At 51.3% G+C, this 21,690-nt stretch overlaps 2 protein-coding genes across 7 annotated transcripts in view; one reads left to right on the top strand and one right to left on the bottom strand.

Moving 5' to 3' along the window:
• DSTN (destrin, actin depolymerizing factor) overlaps positions 1-11,661 on the top strand; it is a 28,366-nt gene extending 16,705 nt beyond the window's left edge. The window contains exons 2-4 of the mRNA XM_040248007.1: positions 5,746-6,053; positions 8,552-8,628; positions 10,460-11,661. Coding sequence (XP_040103941.1) covers positions 5,746-6,053; positions 8,552-8,628; positions 10,460-10,569 — 495 coding nt within the window. The 3' untranslated portion in view covers positions 10,570-11,661. The remainder of the gene's footprint in view (positions 1-5,745; positions 6,054-8,551; positions 8,629-10,459) is intronic.
• A 3,863-nt stretch (positions 11,662-15,524) lies between these two features.
• RRBP1 (ribosome binding protein 1) overlaps positions 15,525-21,690 on the bottom strand; it is a 47,511-nt gene continuing 41,345 nt past the window's right edge. For 5 of the 6 annotated variants that reach the window (XM_040248000.1, XM_040248006.1, XM_040248005.1 and 2 more), the window contains 14 exons: positions 21,512-21,602; positions 21,070-21,162; positions 20,615-20,707; positions 20,448-20,531; positions 20,237-20,326; positions 19,680-19,772; positions 19,284-19,355; positions 18,714-18,809; positions 18,224-18,307; positions 17,647-17,733; positions 17,051-17,134; positions 16,807-16,905; positions 16,333-16,476; positions 15,525-16,062 (listed from right to left, as the gene is read on the bottom strand). In XM_040248000.1, coding sequence (XP_040103934.1) covers positions 16,027-16,062; positions 16,333-16,476; positions 16,807-16,905; positions 17,051-17,134; positions 17,647-17,733; positions 18,224-18,307; positions 18,714-18,809; positions 19,284-19,355; positions 19,680-19,772; positions 20,237-20,326; positions 20,448-20,531; positions 20,615-20,707; positions 21,070-21,162; positions 21,512-21,602 — 1,246 coding nt within the window. In that variant the 3' untranslated portion in view covers positions 15,525-16,026. The remainder of the gene's footprint in view (positions 16,063-16,332; positions 16,477-16,806; positions 16,906-17,050; positions 17,135-17,646; positions 17,734-18,223; positions 18,308-18,713; positions 18,810-19,283; positions 19,356-19,679; positions 19,773-20,236; positions 20,327-20,447; positions 20,532-20,614; positions 20,708-21,069; positions 21,163-21,511; positions 21,603-21,690) is intronic. The other variant, XM_040248004.1, reaches the window with a different exon arrangement.

Raw genomic sequence — 21,690 nt, 5'->3', positions numbered from 1 at the left:
TGAGATAAAATACAGTGAAGTTAATCATTTAACAGCAACTATTTTGACATCGGGGTGGAGTTCTAAGAGCAACTGCTAATTCTCCAGTGGTCCCTGATACAGAACAGAGAGAAACTCAGATCGTGGATAACATATCTTTTTAAGGTAATCACAAGGCTCTTGTAATAGCAGATCTATTTTTGCTCTCAAGATTTTCTTTCCTAACTGCAGCAGATTTTGGTCCTATTTCAGAGTATCCTTTAAAGGTCTTTATTGTTAAAACTTTGCAGTTGAATAAAAATAACTCTAGAAATAAATTTCCTTTTTTTTTTTTTTTGCCTTGCTGGACAGTATGTGGAATCTTAGTTCCCCAACCAGGGATTGAACCGGTACTTCCTGCAGTGGAAGCACGGAGTCTTAATCCCTGGACCACCAGAGAAATTAATTTAGAATCCCAACTGAGCTTGGTTTTCCTTTTAAAAAAAATAGACTTTGGATTTTTTTTGACAGCTGAGCAGTTAATAGGTTAATAATTAACATTTTAGAAAAATACTGAAAACTGATACTTATGGGAGAGGATCTTTTCTGTTAGGTAAAAACAGTAAACAAAGGATTGTGTGTATCAGGGTTACACCTGTTTTGAAGATTCCTTGTAATGTCTTTTTGTGGTAACAAATCCACGGGACTTTCTAGTTACAGAAATTCTTAATCATTATGATAGATGAGCCATATTTCAGAATAACTGGCTTCTTTACTGCTGTGTCTTCTGTTTGAAACACCATGTTGAGAAGGGACCCCTTTAGGCTTTACAAGGAGACTGTGTTCCCAACAATGCTTTAACTTTGGGCCTATTAGTTTTTGTAATGTACTCTTATCGCTACTGCTTCATTATAAAAATTAAACTTGTAGGCAGAGAAGTAAAATAGCAATGAGTGCTAAGATTTTATCATGTTTCTTGAAACTTAAAGCAACAGTGTAGCGATCTTCGCCTGGAGTTTCTTGGACATGTAAGAATCTGAGTCTGCCCCAGATACTCTGAATCAGAATCTGCACAATCTGCATTTTAACAGGATCCCCAGGATAATACTGATCTAGTGCTCGCCCCTAAATAAGTCAGCTGAGGAACTCATTTACTTTGGAGATGTTAAATGACAACGCCCGAGGTGACACAGCTCGTAGGGAAGCTTGGGTGGACCTGTTGATCTCATAATTCTGGTACTTTAACTTCAAGTTAGCTTCTTTTGGCCTCTAAAAAGTTAGTAAACTATAGTTACTTAAGGATTAGTTTTCCTTTTTTCCATCCCACCAGGCTTTACCCCAGCTTTGCAGTTGGCTCCCTGTCACCTGCTGATGGAAGGCGGAAGAAGAGCCCTGCTGGTGCCCCGAGCCCGTGGCTGGTGCAAGTGGGGGTCGCGGGCAGAGCCGGTTGGGCTGGAGGAGTGGTTCCCTTAACTTCTCAGTTGGCCCTTGCAGCTTTTGTTTTAGTTCAGCTTCATAAGAGTCATTATCAGGGGTCTAGGGACCAGTTGTTTAATCTTCCATACCAAATATATTGCAAGTATATGCTAAGTAAACCAAAGTCTAACACATTGAAGCATATTTTATTCATTACGATTGAATCTAATAAACACGTTGCCTTGTGCATTTTTTAAATTACTTTCAAGGGCAAAAGTTGGTGTTACAGCATCACAAAGAGATTGTGTATGGTGATGGCACCCCACTCCAGTACTCTTGCCTGGAAAATCTCATGGACGGAGGAGCCTGGTAGGCTGCAATCCATGGGATCACGAAGAGTCAGACATGACTGAGCGACTTCACTTTGACTTTTCACTTTCATGCATTGGAGAAGGAAATGGCAACCCACTCCAGTGTTCTTGCCTGGAGAATCCCAGGGACAGGGAAGCCTGGTGGGCTGCTGTCTGTGGGGTCACAAGAGTCGGATACGACTGAAGTGACTTAGCAGCAGCAGCAGCAGCAGCAGCAGCAATGTCAGGTTAGAGAAGATGAGTGTTTTGTGAGGTTAGTCAGCCTCCTGCTGACTGAACACTTGATCCTGACTCACTCCTTCCGACCCTCCCTTCCCAGCCAGGGTGTGGTACACAGGTGACTGTCCTCCTCTGTGTGCGCTTCCCCTTTCCCTGATGAGGTCTTCATCAGCTCTTGCCTTGCTGACAGAATCAGCCTTGCAGGTGACGGTCTTGCCACAGTTCTCTTCCTGCTTGGTTGTCTTATGCGTCATTTCATTATTTTCCAAAAGCACAACTCTGGTCACCTTTACTTTATGTTGAAAATATCCAGTGCTTCCCCCCTCCCCGCCACCCATCCCCATCTCAGTCCCCTCTTCTCGTGTTGTGCACGCTGGGGCCTGTTAGTCAGGAACTGTCTTTTCATCCTTCCAGTCCCTCAGAAAGAGTGACTCACGAAAGAGTGGAAACGCTCCGTGACTTTCCTGTGTCCCCACCCCGCCCCCAGTTTGCCTTCTGTTGGAGTTTATCAAGGAATAATGAGTGTTTTACCCCTGTCTTCGTCTAGAATCTGATTCATCTTTCATTTCAAGGGAATATAAAAGTGAACAAGACAGACTTAAGAGCGTTAAGGCACTTACCACCCCTTTGGGGAGACAGTCAAATAATCTTACAGACAAGACTTGAAACTGTAGTGTCATGGGTTAGAGACACATGGAAGTATGTGGTAGTGGTTTTAACTCAACTTGGTTTGAGAGAATTGATCTGAGGTATAAAGAGTGAATGAGGCAGAGAAGGGTAAAAAATCAACATAAAGATCCTTAACTTGCTTTACATAGATGACTGTGACGACTGGAACAATATTTCTCCTAAAGCAGTAACAGAAGGTTTAAGAAAGTAGTTTTTAGAAGTGGAAAAGTGACATTGTGCAACTTTTGAGGTAATTTTCTGGCCTTAATTTTCTGTATCTATGTGGATCAGATTAGTTAGGATTGAAGTGAGTATGGTTAGATTTGGATTAGATCAGGTGAGATTGGAGGCGGATTATGGCTTCCCAGGTGGCTCAGGCAGTACAGAATCCGCCTGTGAGGCAGGAGACCTGCGTTCGATCCCTAAATTGGGAAGATCCCCTGGAGAGGGGAATGGCTGCTTACTCCAGTATTCTTACTGGGAGAATCTCATGGACAAAAGAGCTTGGTGGGCTACAGTTCATGGGGCCACAAAGCGTGGGACACAACTGAGCAACTGACACGTTAACTTTAGTGATTGGATGTGGATTAGATTAGGTGGGATTGTGGTTCAGTTGCTCAGCCATGTCCAACTCTTACAATGAATGAATGGTTAAATGGCCCAGTTACCTTAATACTAAGTAACTGCTAGGATCTTTGTGTATTTTAACCCCTAGAATTCTTACATGCAGTTTTAAGTAACAGCTTTATTGAGATTCAGTTCATAGATCGTAAATTCACAGATTTTCAGTTTGTCTCCAGAGTTGGGCACCCATCACCACTGTCAAATTCCAGAACATTCTGTCTCTACAGAAAGAGGCTCCGTAGTCACTCTCCATTCCGTCTCCAACCGCTCATCTACTGTCCATGGATTTGCCTGTGCTGAACATTTTATGAAATAGAATTGTGAGATGTGTGGCCTCTTATATCTGGTCTTTCACTTGTTCAGTTGCTTAAGTCGTGCCTGATTATTTGCAACCCCATGGACTGCATCATGCCTGGCTTCCCTGTCCACTATCTCCTGGAATTTGCTCAAACTCATGTCTATGGAGTGATGTCATCCAACCATCTCATCCTCTGTTGCCCACTTCTCCTCCTGCCCTCAGTTTTTCCCAGCATCAGAGTCTTTTCCAGTGAGTCGACTCTTCACGTCAGGGGGCCAAAGTATTGGAGCTTTAACATCAGTCCTTCCTGTGAATATTCAGGGTTGATTTCCTTTAGGATTGATTAGTTTGATCTCCTTGGTGTCCAAGGGACTCTAAAGAGTCTTCTTCAGCACTCCAGTTCAGTCTTTCATTTAGCATAATGGTTTTCAAGGTACAGTTTGACGTGTAGCAGGTGTCAGCATCTCATTGTTATGGTGAGTGATATTCCATTGTATGGATTTGCCACGTTTTGTTTATCTGTTCACCAGCTGATAAACATTGGGTGCTTTCTACTTTTTGGCTGTTAGGAATAATGCTGCCATGAACTTTCAGGTACAGATTTTTGTATGGACATTCATTTCCTTTGTATATACAACTAAGAGTGGCATTGCTGGGTGTTAACTCCATGTTTAATGTTTTGAGGAACTGCAAGATGGTTTCCTGAAGCATCTGTGCTGTTTGACAGGTTCTTTCAGCAATGTTTAAGGGCCCTATTTTCTCAACAGCCTCACGAAGATTTGTCATTGGCATCTTTTTTGTTAACAGCCATCCTAGTGTGTGTGCAGTATTTTTTCATTATGTTTTGATATGCACTTTCCCAGTGACTAGTAATGTTGAATATATTTTCCAAGTGCTTCTTGGCCATTTTTAAATTTTCTTTAAAGAAATGTCTATTCAGATCGCTTGCCCATTTTTAAATTGGGCTGTCTTTGTTTGTTAACTGTGGTTATAAGGTTTCTTTTTATATTCTACATACAAATTTCTTATTGGATGTATCATTTGCAAATATTTTTTCCTAGTGTGCAGGTTATTTTTTCATCTCACATGCATTTTAACTTCTTAAAAAACTTGATGTTAATTTTGGGTATCATTAACAATCGGTATTGTTCAGTAGTTAAATTCCATTAAGTTTACAATTTTTGTTTTAGAAAAGCTAACATGCAAACCAAAGTAGTTAATGAAGCATAAAAAATTGTAAATAAAGTTAATGAGAATAGCACATTCCTTAAGATGAAAAGATCAAAACCTAGTTTTAGATCTTCTGTTACCAGTATCTTGTGTGACCACTTCTTCATTTGGGGATAGCAAGTATATAATATGATAAAAGGTTGTGTGTGTGTTTTTATTTTATTCTGGTCAGTATAATCCCGAATTAAGCTATCCTCTTTGTTATAGCAGTGAATATCTACTTTTAATGAAGATAAAATTGACATGTAACATGTAAGCTTAGGGTTTACAGGGTGTTGGTTTTTGATATATTTATATATTGCAATACAGTTATCACTGTTAGCTAATATTAACTATCACATAAATGTTTCTTGTGGTGTAAATAATTAAGGTCTAGTCTCCTGGCAATCTTACTTATTCTAATTTTAATTTAAAACTTGGCGATTTTTTAAGTGAAATTTTAAAGGTATGTGACTGATACATTACTGGATATTAATCATAATTTTGACATGTGAATAGAACAAAAACCTTTAAAATATTCTTATATTAGCAAAGGGTATGCTGTAGAAGTGGAGTTTTCCCAACCCAGCCACTCTGACCATCTGTTATTCATTATGAAAAGAATTTGGGAGGGGGGTGTTAACACCTGAACTGGAGAGATAACTACCCACAGTCTGGGCTCTGAGCAACCTCTGTGAGAAGAAACTAGCACCCAAGGAAGCTCTGTCTCCAGGTTCTGGGGTCAGAGGAGCCTCTGTGGCCACATCTTCCCTTACTCCCACGTAATGTGATGAACGGCTTTGTACGTGTCATCTTTTTAAAGTTTAATGACTGAGATTAGTGTTTGCAGCTGAGATTTTCTAGTCTTCCTAGTAGGTGACATGTAAGTGCACACCAGTCTATAACCAGAAGCCATAGTGGTTTTTATTTGGCATGGTAAAAGTTGTACCCCGTTATGGCATTCTTCTCTTCTCTCTCTAGGCCTCAGGAGTGCAAGTTGCCGATGAAGTATGTCGCATTTTTTATGACATGAAAGTTCGGAAGTGCTCCACGCCAGAAGAAATCAAGAAAAGAAAGAAGGCTGTCATCTTCTGTCTCAGTGCAGATAAAAAGTGCATCATCGTGGAGGAAGGCAAGGAGATCTTGGTGGGAGATGTTGGTGTCACCATAACCGATCCTTTCAAGCATTTTGTGGGGATGCTTCCTGAAAAAGATTGTCGCTATGCTCTGTATGATGCAAGCTTTGAAACAAAGGAATCCAGAAAAGAGGAGTTGATGTTTTTCCTGTGGTAAGCATTGTTAAAAATATCAAGCTTTCATAAACTCAGAGTTAATCTCTTGTTGTCAGCTTAGCTCCTCTCCAGAGTCTTCAACACGCTGTGCCCAGAGCCAGCCCTCTTCCAATTGATTTGTGCTTTTGAAGCAGGTGCGGTCGTCATCTCTGATTGGGATTTCTTCTTCGTCCACACTCTCCAGGAAGGTAGCTGCTGGCCTCTTGGGGTTGTTGACATGAGACAAAATCAGAAGTTCGGCTTTAGTTTGAGTCGCCACATTTCAGATGCCCAGCAGTCACATGTGATGACTGGCCGCCTCATTAGGCAGCACTGAGACAGAGCATTCCCGTCACTGCAGAAAGCTCTGTCAACAGTGCTGCTTTACACAGTGGAAAAGAACTGTAAAGCCATTTCCATGGCCTTTTTCCTGAAAGGCTGTTTAAATTATTCTGGTCTTTTCAAGTAAGTTCATACTTGAGATTAAGTTTGACTTGAACATCACCCTGATCCTCACTTAATCATATTACTGTACATCCCATGATATGGAATTGCCACATAGTGAGAATCTCTCTAGCTTCTAAAGGGGCAGGTGGTAAATGGTGATTTGAGAAGCAGGGGTGGGCCCTGTGGGTCCTCTTCATCCTTTGGCCTGAGCTGGGCAAGGCAAGCAGGGGTTTAGCTCTTAGCTGTGTGCCAGGGAACTGGGAGATCAGAGCATTCTGGTTTCAAGGAATGTGACTCTAGGCCACCCCTAGTCCACTGCGGCCCTTGGCTGCACCTGGGGAAACAAAGATGCCGTGGGGTTGCGGAGATGCCTTGGGGATACAGATGTGAGGTCATATTGGGCTCTTACTGTGGAGCAGGGGCCACAGACACATGCTTAAAGATAATACTGAGTCTTAAACTGAGCATGTTGAATGAAAGTGCATCTGTTAAACTTTTATTTCTGCTACATGCCAGGTGTTGTGTTAGGGCTGGGAAAGTAGCTGTGAAAAAAGCAGGGAGAGCCCTGGCCTCTCTGGAATTTACTCTGAGCCACAGATACAGCAGGTAAAAGTTTAAGCTTTTATATTGGTGAATATTTCCTTTATTTGCACTATTTTTATCCTGGTTTTTTATCCCTTTTTTTCCCCACTAAGAAAATGATACATCCTCATTAAAGAACATTTGGGAAATGAATGAAGAAGAGAAAATTCCAGTGTTAGTGCTGTTTTATTTTGCATTGTTACTTTTTAAAAAATAAAACCTTATCTTAGGAGTTTCCTGTAAAAGGCTCTTAAAAGTATTTTAAAGATCTCGTTAGAGTAAAATGAGAACAGCTAAAGCTTTTTTTGTCCCTGACCTATTTTGCATAAGAAAAGTACCCACTTAATTTTGTCACTTGTGTATCTGAGGTGCACGTTGTGGCTTTGCCACCCTCCTTGGACCCTAGAGTTGGGAGGAATGCACATCTGGTTCCCAAGAATAGACTTCGCCTGCTCTTGGCGGGCATCAGACTAGGTGAGGGCCACACAGGTCCGTGGTGTTCATGACTGTTGATGTCCTGGAAATGTGGCCACTAAATGGAGTTGTTAAGTGCTTAAAAGTGTTTTAACTACCCTCCTTTTACCCTTTGGCGTCGTGTGGTGTAGAATGAAGGCGGGCCTGAGGCTCGGCGGTGCAATGAGAAATAACGCATGTGTGGGTGTGCAGTTTGAGGACATGAGGTTTTTCTGTGCATTGTTAATATAGCTGTTGTTTTTCAGTATTGCTGCTAACAAATGTGGTAAAGTGTATGCCGTATTTTTTCAAGAGGGGGAGGCACTGAAAAGTTTGTGAATGTAACGTAATGGTAATATTAGCAAGACATCATTATCACTGAACTTCCATTAAGCTTAGAACAAGAAATCTTTGTGCTGTGTCTTGTAATGCTAGACCGCGATGGAAAACAGGTGCACATGGTCAGAGTTTGCTGCTAGAGTGGGCCTGGGTGCGAGGCTGGCCGGGAGGGCAGCGAGGGGCCTTGGGCTTCACTCACATTCTTCTCCTGAAACCAACCTGGAACAAAAATTGGGAGCGTTTCTTAATTCGGGGTGGCAGATACTTGATTCACAGGTTATTCTCTATACTTTCCTGTACTTTGAAAGTTTTTCCCACCAGAAATTATTAAAAAAACCTCTCACGAAGATGGTGGTTATTAAGCCTGAACTCAATCCTTAATTGATACAAATGATAAAAAGTTATTTTCAAGAAGACAATTGGTAATACAGTGAATTATCCAGTGTTGTTTATTTTCACCCCATTAACTGAATCTGATCATTGGTCCCTGACTTTTTTTCCTTGGTCAATGCAAGTTGCTCTATGTATGCATATCCAGCACAGTCTCAGAGGAGCGGAACTGGAAAACTGTGCACTTAGAAAAGTTCTTCCAGAAGGTTGAGGGCCCTCCCCCACCTGATGCAGATGGGTAACGCGATGTTAGCTGTGCTTTCTCTAAACTGGTTTTCTTCTTTTTGGGCCCCTCTCCTCTCCAGGGCACCAGAACTAGCTCCTCTGAAGAGTAAAATGATCTATGCGAGCTCCAAGGATGCCATCAAGAAGAAGTTCCAAGGTAAGGTCTAGCCTCCGCCAAGTGTCAGGGGTGTGGCAAGCCAAGGAGCCGGGGCTTCGTTTCAGAGTGGCGCCTCATCTCCTTGGCAAACCTCCACACAGAGCGAAGGGCACTGCTTGTTCTGAGGAAACCCGGAGGCAGAGCCAGCTCTCAGCACGTCTCTACCTCCTGCAGGTCCTTGGGCCAGGAGGCCTGTACCTGATAATGCCCTTTCAACATTGTGTGTGGGGGTGTGGCTTGTTCCGTCTGATTTGAAACTAGTTTCAGACGTTGCCAAGTTTCTCTCAGGGCAGGTGGAGACAAATTGGTTTACATCAGTCATAGTAAGTGATAAATCTGCTGTTGCCTCTGAACGTAGCCAAGTAGCAAAAAGGACGTGTTCATAAATGGGAAGAGATGCTCTTATTGCTGGCTTTTCTTTGGAATGGTATGATTTTTAGGTTATTGACTCACCTGTGTCCAAAGGAGACTGGCCAGGGCTGGCCTGTTATATGTGACTTGCCCCTGGGTCACAGGGATCCTGAGAAGATGGCCTGGACCTGCTTACTGTCTCCAACCAGGTGGAGATGCTGGTATGATGGACAGAGCATGGGGCCAGTGCCCGTAGCCCACTGAGGCCTAAGCTTGTCATCTAACTGCTGTGTGGCTCAGCCCAGACCGCATAACCTCTGTGGGCCTGGGTCCTCCCAGCTGAGAGTGGGAAGGCGCCCGCCTTCCTGCTATGACTGGCTCCAAACCGCTGGGAGAGCCAAGGTCACAAGGGCTTGGCCCAGGGTCATGTTCATTTGGTTTCACTATGACTGGTTTTATATTCTTGCAGTAGAGCAGATTTGCCTTAGCTTGTTTCACTTGGGAAAACAAAATTCTCACTTCCTTCCCTGAAACCTGGTGCCGCCTCATGGCGTCTCTGCCTGGCTCTGCACGTGCTTGTTTGGCGTGGGGTGTGTCCCAGCTCCGTGTCGCCGTCCCCCCCAGGGAGGAGCTGCTCCATGGACGCGCTCTGGTGACTTGCAAGGTGTCCCCCTCCTGCCCTTCTCCCCAGCGAAAGCATCGCTGGCTTTCTCCCGGCAGTCCCACATTGTCTCAAAGCTGCCCCACTGTGCTGAAAGCAGCTCAAGAAAGGGTCTCAAAACTACAGAAAACCAGAAAACAAGGCAGCTGTTCGGAAGTGAGCAGCTGTTTCCAGAGCCTCTGCTGTACACGGGACTCCCGGTGCTGCGCACTGTCCTCCTGAGAAGGCCATCACTAGGCCGTCTCTGAGAGAGCTGCCCGGGCGTGGGGTGTGCAGCCACCGGAGGGCTGCTGTCTGGGCAGAATGACCCCCTTTGTGCTCTTACTCCTCAATCCAGCCGACTGAATCAAAGTATCAAATTCATGTATTTCCATATGTTTCAAAAACCAAGAAAAAGGATTCCTACTCCTGCTTTTTAACTTTTTTGTTGAAAACAGCATACCTATAGAAAGCATAGGTGAAGCGTGGTTGTCTCCTGATCTGATGCCCAGCACCCCAGCCTCACTGCTGCCCCTCCCTTCTCCCTGCCCCTTGCTCCTAACAGCGTAGAGTAATTCTGGCTGGTTTTGCTATGTGAGTGGAAGCGTCTAGAATGTGCGCTACTAGGTCTGGCGCCTCTTTGTCAGCACTAGTTCGTGCGAGTCTCTCTCGCCGGTGCCCGTGCTTTCAGATGACTCGTCACCGTGTACTCGTCCACGGTTTGCTCTTCCACAGCTGTCCCACCCCTGTTTGAACCAGTCTTTTAAAACGGTTTGCTGTGTTAAAGAAATAGGTAAACTGCTGCCATAACTAAACATAATTGTTTTCTTTCCTCCCTAGGCATAAAACACGAATGTCAAGCAAATGGGCCAGAAGACCTCAATCGGGCTTGTATTGCTGAAAAGCTAGGTGGATCCCTAATTGTAGCTTTTGAAGGATGCCCTGTGTAGACCATCATCTGGTGCCACAAATCGAAAGCTTCCGTGTTTAATGTTATCCTCTTGCTATGTATAAGTAAAGCAGATAATGTTTAGGCTAGGGACTCACTGAAGGGGAGCTGTCTTGTCATTTGTGGGGATAAACTATTCTATGAACATGTGCAAATGGCCCTAAATAAATCTACACTCTAAAACTTTATTGGTGTGAAATTAACTTCTTACTGGCCAAATGCCTGTTTGGATGAGTTGGCTTGTTATAAACATTTTTGTTAAAGCTCATGATTTTTAATATTTAATAGTGCAGTTCACAAACCAGTAGAAGGCCACATGAAGAGAATTACTGCATCTTTGTTAACCTCAGCAGGTATTTACTTTTTTCTTTTTTGCTTAGAGATTAGGTCATAATCTGGTTGTAATTTTGGCCCAAATTTCTTTATTCCTTTGAGCTAAACTGAATCATGGAAAGTAGTCCTCACAACATGTAACAACACTGAAGTACTAACTTGGTGATTCTACTGGATACATGGTAGAGACCGCCTTGAAGGATGTAGGCTTCAAACCAGCGCTGACCTTGCAGAGCACTGTTGCAGCCCATAGTTGGCAGAGGAAGCTGCTCCCGAACCTGGGGCCGCTCACTCACAGGTCTGGTCAGGAGGCTGTTTTGAGAGTGGCCTCGCACCCTGGATTCAGGAGAGTGTGCACCATCTTATAACAGCAAATTGTAAAGCAGATCTGGGCTCCAGTGTAACCCACTTTGTTAATGAAAACGGTGAGAGTGATGTATTGACAGACTGCGACTCTGTACTGTCTTTAACTAATTATGTCTCCTTCAGAACTTTGTTGCTTCTGGTATAATAAAGTATGGAAGAATGTCTTTTACTCTAGGGCCCGGGAGAACTTCTTCCTCTCCTAGAGTAGCTTGCAACTGTACATGCAGTGGGGAGCAGGTATGATGGACAACACGGGAGGCCACGCTGAGCACCCCTAGAAGTGACTGTCCTTCACATCACAGGCATAACACTGAACAACCTAGAGATGCACAAACAGTGGAATTTAGAAGTAGCAGTACTGGCTTTATGTAATAAAGGAAGCATTTGTAACTTCTCTCCTGTGTAATTATTCATGCGTGACTTGGGAATAAAGGATTTTGCCTTCCACATGTGTGGTTAGGTGGGGAGGCTTGGCTATTTCAGACAATTACAGTTAAGATCACAGCTCCCTCCTCCTCTGATTGAATGAAAAGGTTGGTGTATATTTGGAAGCTGTTCTCTTATTCCAAATGTTTATCTAAATGCCAGGCTGTTATCTCTTGTTTGGGAGCCAAAAAAAGATTATGCTTTGATCAAAATACTTCTTTCCAGATTATCTAGAAAACGGTGCTGGCTACTGGTTACATACAGGCTGCTTGTCATTCTTTCATCCTGAATTTCTCTACTGCAGAGCAATGCTTTCAGTATTGACAGGCGCCAGAGAAGCAGTGCAGGCCCCAGACAGCCCTGGTGAAGAATCAGCCTTGCCGGCAGAGCCAGGAGGTTCAGGAGGAGACAGTCTTCTTGGTGGTTTCACCTTGTGACGTGTGGAGCCACTGGTATTAGCACCTGCCTCTGTGCAGGTATGTGTGTGGGGTGCTGTGGGGAAGGTTTCGCGCAGTGCCCCGGGGTGTGACATGTAAATAGCTCCCGGCACTCAGCTCCAGAAATTGGGAAATGCTAACAGTTACTTATCTTTCTGCCGGGGAGCTTCTGGATTCCTGAGGTTGGGGCCCTAGATTCTCACTCACCAACACTACAGGTAACTCTGTTGCAAAATGAGAGTCTTAGACCTCAGCTGACCCTGGTGAGGAATAAAACTGCAGGTATTCTCTGCTTCCAGCACATTTACACTTTTACAGGTGTTCACACGTTGCAGAAGAGTGGGTGGAAAGCTGACTCAGGGTTCATTGAATGACTGCTCTTCTGCCCCGAGGAAGCGGCAGCAGATAGCACCACTGACGTTTAGAGTTAACAGACATTTAGAGCTGGGCTGTGAAGTTAGTTATTCTGAGAATATTAATCTCAGAGAAAACCATGAACACAGTGCCTCGGGTGGAAAGATGGGGCTTGGTCGAGCGGGTTCCTTTCCTGGAGCCCTTCACCCCTCAGAGTACGGCTGGTCCACTTGCACACATGTGGCTTCCGCTCTCTACCAGCTCGTCCTTGGACTCAGAGCCTGAATGGGCCTGAGGACAGACATGTTGATTTGTCACGATTTGGGGTATTTTCAAAACGTGGAAGCCACCTTCAGACCAAGTTCCAGCTGGGCTGGGGCTGGAAGGGCACTATATGGTTGGGGAGGGGCATTGGAAGGGGACTTACTGAGCCAGTGCCTCAGCCAGTCCAGAGAGGTAAAGTAACTTGTCCAAGCTCACACAGCACTGGGGTCTCTCCCCCCAATCCCCCCAAGCTATTCCCATCACACCCCTGGTGAGTTATTTGTAAAATCTGGAATTCTGAGTTTGATTTTGTTCCATTTGAGGCAGGAAGGAAAACAATTCTTCTTTTGGGCTCTGAGTTCCGTTAGGCATTTGTGGAGAGTGTCTGGTGGTTTCACTGCCTGAAGGCCAGGCATCCCAGGGGTTGTGCATTTTATTGACCCCCCACGCAAGTGATCAGAGGTAATCCAAAAAACTGCAATGGGGCTTCCAGATCTAGAGGGGCTGCTAATGGGCAGTGAGACCCTGAGCTTCAGGTCAACCCTGGGAACCTCTGAACGTGGATGTTTTCAGAGCTCCCAGCTCTCCTATCACCTGGGGTCTGGGGTAGGTTGGCTGCCTCTCCATGCCCCCATCTACCCCCCCCCCCCCACCCCCACCCATCTTCCTGGGCCTGAGGGTGGACCTGGCCCCTGGACAGCAAGGTCCACAGGCTCCCCCTGCTGGCCGGGAGCTGCCCCTGCCAGGCCTCTGGCTGCTGGGCCCGTGGGCGGAGGCCCTCACCCTGCCCATCCCCAGACGTGGATGCTGGAGCCCTCCAGGCGGTCTGAGGATGGAGCCCACAGGCAGCAGCTCGGCACCCCCAGGGTCTTTTGAGCCTGCCTTCCCCAGAGGTGACCCCATTCCTTTGCCTTCAAGGCGCTTCTGCCCAGCCTAAGTTTATTCAGTCAGTCACGTCCAGCTCTTTGCAACTCCATGGGCTGCATGTAGCCTGCCAGGCTCCTCTGTCCATGGGATTCTCCAGGCAAGAATACTGGAGTGGGTTGCCATTCCCTTCTCCAGGGGATTTTCCCGATCCAGGGATTGAACCCAGGTCTCACCCATTGCAGGCAGAATCTACCATTGGAGCCACCAGGGGATCCCTGCCTAAGGATCCCCAGCTTTTCAGCTGTGTGGTTGGGGAGGGGAGCTTAGTGCAAACAGACGATGTAGGGCCTGCAGGAGGTCCTGCAGGTGACCTGTTCAGGACACAAGGCTGGCTGTTCACCAGAAAACGGCCCTGAACCACTGCCCTCGGGTGAAGGTTTGTGTGTGTGGATGAGTCGTGAGCCCTGCCCCGAGTTGGGAGCTCACAGGGGTGTGGGGTGAGGGGCTGCTGGTCACTGCTTCCACAGTCACAAGCCTCCCTTCCAGCCAAGGCAAGGCCCCAGGCCTCCAGACTCAGCAGGTATTAGAGGCGGCCAGAAGCCTGCCCTGCCTTTCACCAGGTGAGCTGCTCCTACTTCCTGGGGATTCTTTGCAGGATGGGGGAGGTGCCCCTTCCATGGGCACTTGAGATGTCACATGAGAACCTAGCCTGTGGCCTGTCAGGCATCGTCAGTAGCTTTTTCCTACTGAGGCTTCTGCCCAGAACCCATGGCCTGTGTCCCCCGGCCCTGGGCTTCCTTTCTCCACTTGAGCCGCCTGCAGGGGTCTGGAACAGGTAGGTCTCATCTCCCCTCCTGGGAAACCTCAGTGCCTCTGGTGCCCTGGCCGTCCAGACCCCTTGCCTTCATGATCCAGCTCCACGGGGCCCTCTCACCCACCCTCCTGGCCCCTCATCCCGTTTCTCTGCACCTGTCCCCTTGGCCCTGACCCCTCCTCCCTCCTGGCAAACTCGAGGTCCTGCTCTGTCTCTGGGAAACCATCCCAGAATTTCCAGCACCATGATCCCAACACAGTCACCACACGTAAGTGCCACTCAGCAGTCAGGTGGCCCACGGACCAAGTGCCCTCTGCAAGCCGGCACCTGGTTTTGGTTGTGCAGCCTGAGGTCAGCACTGCCTAGCCCCTGGCCACTACCTGGGTATGCTGCCGAAGGCAGCTAGAGGAACCTTCCCTCCCTGAGGTCTTGAGGTGCTGGTGACAACCATCCTGGAGGGCAGTCAAACCCAGCCTGGAGGTATGGGATGCTGAGGCTCTCAGGCAGGGGTGAGACCCCTACTCCCTCCCATCTGGGTGTACCTGCCATCCAGGTGCTTGTCTTCCTCCAGCCACATTCAGTCCATCAGACCCCTCTCCCAGGTTTCTGAGTCTTGAGACAGAGTTGGAAGTACCACCAGGACCCCTGGGGGCTGCTTCAGTTCACCGTTTCTGGGTTGATGTGACCACTCCCGTGACCCTGCCTCTAAATACACTTTTGGCTTAAACCCCAGGTTCCTTATGAAGCCCCCAACTCACCTCTTGACCAAAGACTCAGATCCTCGAAAACATGAGGGTCCAAGAATCATGGCAAGTTAAGCTGGCTGCCCTGTCTCCAGCCCTCCTGAGGAGTGGATGTTTGCCTAGGTCTGGCCAGGACGGAGAGTCCCTTGTTCATTCCTGGAACTTACTTCACACCACGGCCTGGGCCACCTGCAGCCCTGTTCCTCAGGGTGGGGACCAGTCCGTGCATCCATCAGGCCACCAGGTATCTCAGGCCCTGCTCCCTCACCCTGCCCAGTGGGCACTGGGGACCAGAAACCACACTCATTCTCTCCCGGAAGGAGCCCCCAAGGAAGATGGGACGAGACCGGAGTGCCGGGCGACACGCGGGTTTTAATGGCATTAACACCCAAGAGTCACGCGTCGGTTCTGGGGGCAGCATCTTCCGGGGACTGGGGCTGCTGCCTCGCTGGCTGTGACCTTCCAGTCTGCTCTGCAGCCTTAGGGACTCAGCACCAGAACCACCCGACCCCCAACCCCACGAAAGATACAATTGCACTGATTGACATACAGACCCCGGGCCTGCCTCCCAGAACAAGCCCTGGGTCTGTGGCACGGCTGATGAGGGCTTTGGCGTCTGCTGGCTGGTGGTCCAGGGCCGGGCCAGGGCGATAGTGTTTCTCGAATGTGACAAAGGTTCTTCTTGTACAAACTGGGTCTGGAAGATCTACTTCTGGTGCTAAGAAACTCTTGTCTTTATGGCTTCTCAGAGCTACCAAAGTTGGGCCCGGAAAACGCTGTCGGTTGGTTTATTTGTAAGGAATGTGTAAGGCATTTTGGTAAGTTGAACAGTAACTTCTTTTTCTGCAGGAGACTCAGACAGAAGTGCCTTCTTTTGAGCTGCCGTCCTCCTGTGGACAGAGGGTGAAGCGGAGAGGCTGGCCGGGGAGTGGGGGTGGGGCACTCACCCCCGGCTCCTAACCCACCCTAACTACGGCCTGCAGCCCAACACCAGAGTGGCCCAGGGCTGGAGAAGACACCGAGGGCTTGGCAGGGGACCAAGGGCAGCTTTCAGGAATCTCTGTTCTCACCCCTCCAGCCCGAGTCCACGTCTTCTCCTTGCTGTCCTTCCCCAGGGTCCTGGGCACCCCCACCCCCTGCCCCATGGGGTCGGCACTCACTGGTCTATCCAGCCGCTCCTGCAGCTTCTGCACCGTGTCCTTCTCTTTCGCTAGCTGCTCCTGGGTCGTCTTCAGAAGCTCCTGCAGCTTGGTGGCCGCACGTCCCAGATCACCGGTTAACTTCTTCTCTTTCTCTAGCCTCTCCTGCGGTTGGAGGGTTGAAGGGGATCAGCCCACACATGACGTGCAGCAGGACGGCCCCTCTGGCTGTGCCTGTGGGGCCAGACCAGGCCCAGGAGGACACGGTCTCCTGGCCACAATCAGGAGCGTTTCTACAGGGCTGTTCGAGGCTATAGCCCCCAGGGCCACGTGCTGGCTGCTGAACATTGGCCTTAAGTTCTACTTGATCCAGTTGTCTGTGATACTGGAGGCTCAGGAATACTCCCCCACCTCACCCACCCCTAAACTAGGGTGGACTGTGCCCAAGGGGCCTCCAGGGATGACAGGGAGCGTGAGGTGATGGCGCCCCAGTACCTTTAGCTGCGCAGCCTCCTCCACCTCCGAAGACCCAAGGGCGCTGGTGCAACGGAGCTTCTCCAACTCCGCCTGCAGCTGACTTGCCGCGAGCTGAGCCTGGGGGGTTGTGGGGGGGGCAGTGCATCAGGACCCATACAGAAGGCAAGTGACAGTCCCCCAGGTGGGTTGCAGCTGGCCCAGCCCTGCCACCCTGACCCACGAGGGCCCTGATGGACAACTATCAGCTGAGCAGCACCCTGACCTCCTCAAACTCGGCTGTGAGCTTCTGCCGCCGTGTCTGCTCATCCCCCAGCAGGGCTTGCGTCCGCTCCAGCTGCGTCTTCAGCTGCAGGCAAACACGTTTGGAATCTGGGGCAGGCGGGACCCTCTTGAGCACCCAGGGCAACCCCACCCTGCCGCGCCATGGACACACGGGGTGGCCTGGGCCCTACAGCCGGTTCGATGCTCCCCTGGGGGAGGCAGGGCCCAGCCACTGGGGAAGGGAGCTGGGTGATGGGGGAGAGATGCCGATGGGACGCGGGGTCCTCTGGTGAGACCTCAGGACAGAGAAGCCTCAGCCCCGTGTGTGCCCCGGCCCAGGAGGCCATCCCACCCTAAGGCCGCCACCACCACGGGGAGGCTGTTGATAGCTGGCTGGATCAGGGGTCTAGAGGGCGAGTGCCCCACCAGACACACCAGCCCTCGCCCTTCCTTCCACTCTGCGTCTCTTCAGAAGCGGGGTGTCTGGGCAGAGCGGGGCTGGTGATCATCAGGCGTCGGGGCTGCCGTCCCCGGCCTGCACTGGGTGGAGGAGCCCGCGCAGTATCAGTGGCCAATACCCGGCTCGCCCCCCCTAACCTCAGCGGGGTCCTGCTCTGCTCGGGGGGCCTCGGCCACATCGCCGTCCTCCACGTGGCTCTTCATCTCACTCAGCTGCTGCCTGACCTGGAACAGGGAGACTAGGTCTGTGTTGAGGCATGGCTGGACACACGCAGCTCCCCAGGAGAACTGCAGGCATTCTCGGCAGCCACCGCCCCTTGGGGGACCTGCTCTGATGAGCGTGGCCTGTGTGGACTCCCCTGCAGGTTCTTGGGGGGGCAGGAGGCCAGTACCAAGACCCTTTGCCCAAGTCAAACTGCAGCTGAGGGACCCCCAAGGGGCCCAGACTGGCCTTGTGTACATACTCCACTCACTGCAAGGCCAGTGGCATGGAGCCCAGCAACTCCAGAGGAATGTGGTACATGCAGGACTGAGGTGCACAAAGCAAGGGAGGGGACCTCCCGGCCCACACTGTGGTCCCCAGCAGCCATAGGCCCAGGGTTGAGCAAACGTGCCAGCAGCCCCTCCAGCAGCCCATCCACACCCCCTCTGACTGGGCGTGGGAACATGCATACCCAGCCCCCATAGAGCAAGCGGTCACACCATGGCCACTCACCAGGGCGAGCTCGTCACTTTGTTTCTGGGCTTCGCTTTTGGCTGCATCCAGCTGAGACTGAGATTCTAATAAGAGCTGCCTCAACTGAGAAAACGGAGCCAGGTGGTGGGAGAAAGAAGAGGACCAGTTCTTGTGAGCACCTCTCAGGGAACCCAATACATGCAAGCACCCGCCCCGGGAACCTGCAGGGGAGGGCGGGGGGAGGCAGCCTCTGGCAGCTTCTGCTCTAAGACTTGGGAAGCATGGCATTCAGGACATGGCTTCTCCCAGGCCTTCACAAGTTTACCAAGTGTCTTACAAAGCAAAGGCAGAAGTCTTAGATCACATCAGAATTGGGGTACTGAGCTTGTCCTCTCTGCTGCCTGAATGTCACGTTTCAATGCCTGCCCATGAGGATGGTGTCGCTGCACCAGGTGGAGGAATTCCCGCGCTGCCAGGCTGGCCGGCCTCACCCAGACCTGCCTGCGGGGCTGCCGGGGATGGGACTCACCCCCGCCACCTCCTGGGCGTAGCTCTGGCACTCGGCGCTGGCAGCCGCCACATGCTTCTCCAGCTCGGCCTCCAGGCGCCAGGTGTGCTCCCTCACCTGGACAGGATGTGTGTCAGAGGACACAAATGGGTGGGATGAGAAAGGGACGACCACAGGGACCAGGGCTGGCCGGCCTGGGGACAGGGGCTGAGGGAGGGCCTCTGCAGCCCGACGGTTCCAGGAGGCACCCAGGCTCCTCAGCACCTCGGGGACATGCAGGAGGCACACGCAGGCACCCCGGGACAGGATGAGCCCTCAGGCCTTGAGATTTGCTTGCAAGGTGGGTGCTGGGGACCTGCTCCAAGGCCAGGGTGGATGGGCAAGCATGGCGGGGCTACCCCGCACCCTCCCCACACAGTTCCTGAGGCCACGGCAGAAACCACGGTGCACCACGCCGGGCATGCTGCCTCCAGCCACCCCGAGGTCGCAACCACTCATTAAGGAAAAGCAGGGACATGTGGACCAGGAAAGAGAATGACCACAGGAGCCTCCGTCAGAGGACGGCGCTCTCTGCCTAGAGCCCCCACGCACCTGATCAGAACTTTCGAGTTCCCCTTTGAGCTTCTCGACAACCTCTTCGAGTTGTTTCACGGTGACCCGTGACTACAAAGCACAAGGAAGGGGCAGTCAAGCATGAGCCCTGGGGGATCTGACCGGGGACGCGTTGCCATGGCTCCTCGCAGCTGTCCTAGGATCCATCTCAGGAAGCCCATGGTGCCCCTGCCCCCCAAAGAGTGACCAGCCCCTCTTCCTGGGGGTGAGGTCTCCTGGAGACCAGGATTCAGCTGTCAAGTCTTTCTGCAAACACACTTCATGGCGTCACCAAGTGACCCAGATAACCCTGTGGGCGTCCTCCCGGCACTGATGGCATTCCTCCCTGGCAGCCTGGCTCGGGCAGGCGGACCCTGGGTGCCTCGGGCAGCGTACCTCCCGGAGCTCCTCCTCCGCGGCGCTCACCCGGGCCTTCCACACCTGTTCCTCCTCCTCCACACTCTTCTGCAGTGCCTTGAGCATGGCCTCCTGTGGGGGCAGCCGTGAGCATGGCCTGCAGACCCCACATACATCCCCCAGCTCCCTCCGCACCCCAGAGGCCACCCTGTTCAGATCCCAGCCCTGCCGGCCATGCAGCGGGGAAAGGGCGGCCCTGGAGAGGGCGCCCCTCCTCCCCCCAGGGCGCCCCTGCCCCCGGCCAGCGTGCAGAAGACAAAGCCGCTGGGACTCTCATCTCTGATGGGTCTGCAGCAGGTGGGCCTGAGCAGCCCCAGAAGAACCGGCCTCAAGGCAAGGGCTGGGCTCCTGGTGTCATAGAAGAGCCAACCACTCCCCTCCCGCCTTGGACTCGCCCCAGACCTTTGCCCTGAGCACCCCTCTTCACCATTCAGCCACAGGAACAGGGCCCAGAGCGGGGCCGTGCCCACCCAAGGTCACAGAGCCAGCAACCCGGTCGGGACCCCAAACCGCTGGGCTTCCCTGCCGGGCCTCACCGTCTCAGCCAGGATGCTGCGGTACTGGTCACACTCGGCCTGCAGGCCGCTCTGTGTCTCCTCCGCCTCCCTCAGCTTGGCGACCAAGTCCTGAGGGTGGAGGCAGAAGGGGAGGGGTAGGGGAGGCTGGTGAGCCAAAGCCTGATGACCGGCTCCAGGCACCCCCGGGGGACAGTGCAGGCTGTGAGGCTGGACGGCTGTCTGTGCTCACCAAGGGCTCCGGGCTCGCCTGCGGCTGCTTCAACAACCCCATGCTAGCATTCTCTTTGAGCTCCTGCAACCACTCAGCGTAACTCTGCGACAGAAATGTTTTGCGGTTGGATGGGATGGACCTCTCCATGGGCAGGGGGGACCCAGAGGAGGCACCCCGCCTCCTACCTGGTTGGTGGGGGTGGGGAGCCCCGGGAGCAGGGCCAGCAGGGCCTCCTTGGTCTGGGCCTCCGTCAGGCTGAGTTGCTTCTCCGACTCCTCCTGTGGGGAGTCCGGGCAGGGGTAAGGGGGGAGTGCAGTGGTTAGCCCGGGCGCTCAGGGGGACCGTTCAGATAAGATGTCAGGGCAGAAGAGCAACACAAACAAAGTCCACGCAGACAGACCAAGCCTGGCGCCCCTGTGGCCTTGGAGGGCAAGGCCCAGCTGAGAAGCAGCACAAAGGACTCACTGCTCGCCACTTCCCCGGGGGAAACAGGTGGGAGGGTGGGCAGAGGGCACACAAGAAGAGGCAGGGCTGGACCCCGGGTGGACTCCGGAGCCGCTCTGAGCCCAGGGCTGCCCTGCCCATGGCTGCAAGCTCTGCTGACCAGCTTGACCGAGGCCAGCCTGGAGCCCACACTGACCTTGGCCTGGGTCAGGGACCGCAGCTTCTCCTCGCAGCTCTTCTCGGCTGAGGCCAGAGCCTCCATGGCCTTCCAGTTCTTCTCTCGGAGGTCCTGGGAGGAGAGGGGCATGGTGAACAGCCAGGCTGGTCTCTGCAGGGCAGGCGAACCTCCTTGACCTGCCTCCAGACCCCACAGGGCATGCTGGGCAGCACTGGTGCCAGATGGCTTGGGGTGACCCAGTGCCTTTTAGGGAGACTTGTCTGCAGAGCTGGGGGTAGGGAGAGGAGGGCAGTCACTGGCTCCTCAGAGAGCTTCCTGCCACCCGGAGGCCGACTCTGGCCCAGCCAGGCCTCGGGAGGCACAGGCAGAGGCTTTGGGAGACAGCCTGGGCCAGGGATGCGGCCAAGGTCCCTGCGGACGCGCCCCGTCTACACAGCAGGTGCCCCAGCCCCATACTCACGTTGTTCTTCGCCTTCTGCTGCTCCACCGTCTCCCTGAGCTCCGTGGCCTCCTTCTCCAGGCTCCATACCTGTGACTCCAGCTCCATGAGGCTGGGGACAGATAGCAGGTCACTTTCTGGCTCTCAAGGCCTGCAGCCCCCACAGGGCCTGTCTTGGGGCCCCTCCTTGTCCCAGGCGC

Source organism: Oryx dammah, unplaced genomic scaffold (assembly GCF_014754425.2).
Source record: "Oryx dammah isolate SB20612 unplaced genomic scaffold, SCBI_Odam_1.1 HiC_scaffold_10, whole genome shotgun sequence".
In the NCBI taxonomy this organism is placed as follows: Eukaryota; Metazoa; Chordata; class Mammalia; order Artiodactyla; family Bovidae; genus Oryx; species Oryx dammah.
This window is presented reverse-complemented; position numbering and strand designations above follow the sequence as displayed.